Genomic DNA, 5,712 nt, shown 5'->3' with positions numbered 1-5,712 from the left:
TGACTCAGTGCCTGTTTGCTTTAAGTATATTCAGAGGAATACAGATGAAAGAACCTTGAAGAAAGCATGTTCTGAAGGTTCCAATAGTTCCAAAAGCTTTGATCTGACTCAACCTGTAACTCATTCATTCATTCTTTCCTTTGCTAAGCTGCTTAACCCAGAGTAGCAGGAGTGCTGGAGCCTGTCATAGGGTGAAAGGCAGGGAAACACCCTGGGCAGGTCGCCAGTTCATCGCAGTCGACCTATAACTGAAGACATGAAAATCAAGCTTTCCAAAAAACCCAAAACACAAATGCTATAACAAACCTCAGTCTTAACTAGTTTTGCATTACAGAACTATCAAAGAATCTGAATGAAGAGTTCTGTGGAAATAAAAGCCCTAGACATAAAAACTGATCAAAAAAATTGAGCAGGTAGCCAAACTTCCTTATTTGGGGCCTTTTGAAATTGTATAGCTCCTGCAAAACCTTTGCATTAGAATTCTAGTCTCCACAGTGTGTACCTGAGCTGGTCTCTCTCACTGGCAGGGCCTTTTAGGGTTCTTATAGTTGATTGGGTAGTAGAAGATTGGGGTCTCTGTAGGGCAAGGATGTCCTGAAGAGTTTGAGGGTTGAAAAATCTTGTCTGCATATCCGATTTCCTTGAAATGACAACCTAGAGTTTGATTCCGGAAGAAATAGATCTTCAGTTGCGCCCACACTTCGTGCCCCTGCATGACAACACAAGGCAAAGAGAGAGTTCTGAGGACTTTTCAGTTTTCAAAACCTCATTTTATTCAGTGCAGATTTTCTTCAGCTTCACTTATACATTCATCCCACTGCAGTACACAACCAAAAGACTCAGGAAATCTGTCTTACAACTAGGCCTACTCTGTTTTTTGTAATATATATATATTTATATATTTTATTGATTTTTTATTTTTGCAAGCTGCGGGGAAACAAAGGAATTTCCCCAATGGTGATTGGTTAAGTAGATCTGGTCTGAAAACCCTGTAAATCCGTGTGCGCTTATGCATTTTGAGATCTGATGGAAAAGATGAATAACTGAATATATAACGGCAACAGCAGACTTGTCCAGACGGACAAAGACTAACTTAGATCTTAACAATTCACAGGTCAAACGGAATTACATTAACACGACGTGATAGCCCTGGTTTCTGATTAATGCTCATAGCTCACCTTCTCATCTCTCACGCACTGAAGGACACAGTTGTCGCCTAGGAGCGGTCTTAGGGCGGCATGAAGGTCGTCGTGCTGTAAACACACACATCGGAACAGATAACCTGGAGAATGCTCCCATTCAGTTTTTCTCTACTAGCCAGCTAACAGGCCAAACATGGTGTGGTTCTCTAAAGGAGAAAGCAGTCTCCTCGTGTGTACTCTTGAATTTGCCCGGAATATTATTAAGTTAAGAAACAAAAAACAAAACCTCAAGAGTTCCTATTTCACATAATATTTGCCCGTGGGCTATTTACCTCTGACACCTTACAATACTTAGGCATATATGATCCGTAAGACAAACACATACACACACACACTAGGGGTTGCACGAGTGCATATTTTTACAACTTGATCACCCTGTGCTGGCGGGCGAGGATACTGCTGCATCCATTAAAAGACGCAGCTATAATGCGGTTGGTCCCAGCGCACAGGGCAAAGCATAAAATTAACAATATGATATGAAGATAACACTTGGTCTTACCTTACGCAATGGTGGAGTATGCATGATACCCTTAAAAAGTTATTGTCACCAATATTCTACAGTAGCCCAAGATAGGAAGATCAGTCAACAAAGCGTTTCACACTATAGTGTTAAACCCGGGTAAATTTGAAAACGCATAATTATTTCTCTGTTAAATGTTCTTATTGTGTGTAGATATTTTTTGTCTTTTCCTGGTCATCATTATTTAGCCTGACCGACTTAATAATGAATTTAGTCATATTTGCTTGCATCTAACAACATTAATTTGTTTAGCCGCGTTAGTAGCCTAGACTCAATGTCAGGGCCATCCTTGAGAAATCCATCCACAACTCACAAATGTTGCACGTTTATTTCATCAAAGCAACATTTGGGACAAATTTTGCACAGTGAAATACAACAACAAAGCAAACAAACAATCGATTCACCCTTTCATGCTGTCACCATTGTTCCTCTTGTTTACCAAGAAGTCTAATTGGAAACTGCGTGCGCGCGAGATCTAGCATCAGGCGATTAGCGAGTACTCGAGGATAATGTAGAAACTCTAGAATTGATGTAACTGCTCGAGTACTCGAATGGTCGGGTAGTCTGGGCAACCCCTAACACACACAAATACACACACACTTTGAAAAACTGATGAAGATGAATAATTAACCAGTTTCATTATATTACTTACGCTAGTCCACAGAAAAGAACAAACATTTTCCCCATCCTGATCTATAAGCTGGAGCATTGAATGAAACGAGACTTTTTCCCCCAATATTATGAGGAGGGAACTGAAATTACTGGCCAGTAATCACTTCATTGAAAATACAGCCTTGATAGCTACACTCGCTGAGCACTTTATTAAGAACACCTGTACACCTACCTATGGTGTGGCAGTAGTGCAATGCATAAAATCATGCAGATACAGGTCAGGAGTTTCAGTTAATGTTCCCATCAACCATCAGAATGAGAAAAAAATGTGATCCCAGTGATTTCGACTGTGGCATGATTGTTGGTGCCAGACGGGCTGGTTTTAGTGTTTCTGTGACTGCTGATCTCCTGGGATTTTCACACACAACAATCTCAAGAGTTTACTCAGAATGGTGCGAAAAACAAAAAACATCCAGTTAGTGGCAGTTCTAAGCACGGAAATGCCCTGTTAATGAGAGAGGTCAACGGAGAACGGCCGCACTGTTTCAAGCTGACAGGAAGGTTATGGTGACTCGAATGGTGACCACTCTGTACAATTGTGGGAAGTACAAAAGCATCTCAGAACGCACAACACGTTGACCGTTGAGGCTGACGGGCTACAGCAGCAGAGGACCATGCCACGCTCCACTTCCGTCAGCCAAGAACAGAAAGCTGAGGCTGCAGCGGGCACAGGCTCACCAAAACTGGACACCTGAAGTTTAGTAAAATGTAGCCTGATCTGATGTATCTCGATTTCTGCTAAGGCACACAGATGCTAGGGCCAGAATTTGGTGCCAACAGCATGAATCCATGGACCCAACCTGACTTGTGTCAACAGTCCAGGCTGGTGATGGTGGTGTAATGGTGTGGGGAATATTTTCTTAACACACTTTGGGCCCATTAATACAATCAATCATCGCTTGAATGCCACAGCCTATTTGAGTATTGTTGCTGACCACACGCATCCCTTCATGGCCCAAATTTACCCATCCTCTAATGGCTACTTCCAGCATGATCATGCACCATATCACAAAGCAAAAGTTGTCTCAAACTGGTTTCATGAACATGACGATGAGTTCAGTGTTCTTCAGTGGCCTTCCGAGTCACCAGATCTGAATCGAGTAGAACACCCTTGTGATGCGGTAGAACGGGAGATTCACAGCATGAACGTGCAGCTGACAAATCTGCAGAAACTGCGTCATGCAATCATATCAACATGGACCAGAATCTCAGAGGAATGTTTCCAACATCTTGTGGAATACATGCCATGAAGAGTGTTTTGAGAGCAAAGGGAAGCCCTACCCAGTATTAGTATGGTGTTCCTAATAAAGTGCTCAGTGAGTGTATATTGGCTGAACAAACAGCCAATACTTCACTGTAAAGTTCACATTTTCACATGAATCTGAATTCCATGTTAGCATTGCTTACCCGATAAGCATTGTCACAGGAAGGCTTGATGCCACCATCAGCCAAGGCGCTGCACAAAGATGCACTCAAAAAGTTATAAGCACTGATGAAAGTATCTTTATTTTTTATCATTCAAAACTAGCTGATATACTGCAGATGTTGGGATTTGCATTATTCTTGATCAACACATTTGATTAACCGTTAAACGACCATGCCGTGCACTGACCTCTCAATGCGGAGCGACAAACGCAGTTTGAGTGCAGTTTTGAAATAGAGCTGTGTGGAGCCCATGCTCTCATCGCAAGCAGCACACGTGCCATGCTTAAACCACTCCTGTTTCCTGTTTATGGAAGAGAAACTCTTTTTTTATAACAATGAAATGTAATCTATTTACGCTTTTCTTTGTTTGGATCTTTGTTAGGATCACTTGTTAGGCTACGGCTTTTGATGCCCAACTTTGCCCCTCGTTTACCAGAGTACTTGTTCTCACGGCACACCTGGTCATGTGCAGTTGATTTCTCACACAGCAACTGTAGTTGAAACTGGTGGTTCTTCAGACACATAAAACAACAGGACACCCTGTAGTGAAACTACATACTTGCATCCACATTTGAATAAAGTGTTTATAATAATTTGGTCTGGTTTCTTAGGTGATCATTAAGCCTAGTCCAAACATACCTCTAGTACTAGACTTAAATATTGTAGATTTAAAATGCAGTCAATCCAGGAATTGTTTTAGTCTCTGTCTCTGACTTTGTTTGTCTGTTATTACTATTATTATAATTATTATTATTATTATTATTAGCAGCAGCAGTAGTAGTAGCAGTAGTAGTAGCAGTAGTAGTAGTTGTAGCAGTCATAAAGTCTACTGTTCATTTATAGTAAAATAGAACAATTCTTCACCAAAACATAAAAGCAGTCGTGGACTTCAAGAATGATGGCCAGAATTTGGAGAGCTCAGGCTCAAGCCCCTGGGAAAAACAAACAAAGAACCACTGTCATACAAATAGCAATCACACATAGTCTTTGGGCTTTGGAGTTTAGGGAGGTTGAAGACAACGTATTACCTCAAGGTGAGACTGGAATATTGGCCAGCAACTGCAGCAGTGGCCTGTGTGAATGGGCCTGAATCCAAAATAAGAGAGCAGAAGGAAAACCTTGTGTGTTTATACTTTTTTTCCTGGTGCTGCTATTTTAGATGAGGTATTTGGATTAGGTCTCTGGATGGTAATCTTTTTTAGATTAGGTACTTGGTGTAGGTCTCTGGATCGTAGTCTGTTTATTAAGTCTGAGGGGACTTTCTTCTCCAGCATGCTACAGTGCTATTTTTTTAGGCAGTTTCTCACAAGGACAAGATTTGTGTTAAATTAATACTGCCATGGTTTTCTCTCCCTGTTAGATAATGGAAAATATGGGTTCCATTCAGTGATGTGTGGTGGAAATGAGTTTTTCTTTTGTTTACCACAGGCCATGGATGGTCCAGTTCTGAATGTCAGGTGATAAATTGCAAATTGTTTCATTGTTTAGGATCTGTGACCAAAACAGAGAAAGAAAAAAAGAGAGGAAGTGGGGAAGGTTCTATCTATAGAGATTATGTTTTCGCAACTTTCAGAATCAATAAAAATGGGATAGATGCATCATTCATCATTACAAATTGACCTTTGGACTCACCAGACAGAAGCTGCCAGGCCACTGCAACGTCAGGATCATACAAGTCCATTTGCAGTGCCTGTCCATGTGCAATGCCACACACAAAATACTAGTCTATATATGAATGCATCATTCAGCTCAGTGTCTGTTTATGTTGTATGCTACTTATGATAAATAGAAAAAACACAGTCATACTTTTCCTGCTCCTCACTGCTGGACCACAGGTCCTGGTCTAATGTGAAAACCAATCCGATGAATAGAAGAGTGAAGAGTTTCCAAAAG

General features: G+C 41.0%; 1 protein-coding gene across 1 annotated transcript; it reads right to left on the bottom strand.

Moving 5' to 3' along the window:
• Positions 1-175: 175 nt before the first annotated feature.
• Positions 176-5,517, bottom strand: rnaset2l (ribonuclease T2, like). The gene is made up of 9 exons (XM_030778135.1): positions 5,452-5,517; positions 5,243-5,310; positions 4,848-4,905; positions 4,684-4,751; positions 4,007-4,120; positions 3,802-3,850; positions 1,179-1,253; positions 503-709; positions 176-248 (listed from the first exon to the last, which is right to left on the bottom strand). The coding sequence occupies exons 1-8, from the start codon at positions 5,515-5,517 to the stop codon at positions 518-520; spliced, it is 690 nt and encodes a 229-aa protein (XP_030633995.1). The 3' UTR covers positions 176-248; positions 503-517.
• Between the last annotated feature and the right edge of the window lie 195 nt (positions 5,518-5,712).

Source organism: Chanos chanos, chromosome 6 (genome assembly GCF_902362185.1).
Source record: "Chanos chanos chromosome 6, fChaCha1.1, whole genome shotgun sequence".
Taxonomy (NCBI): domain Eukaryota; kingdom Metazoa; phylum Chordata; class Actinopteri; order Gonorynchiformes; family Chanidae; genus Chanos; species Chanos chanos.
Note: the sequence above shows the minus strand (reverse complement) of the source record. Positions and strands in the feature narration are given on the sequence as shown.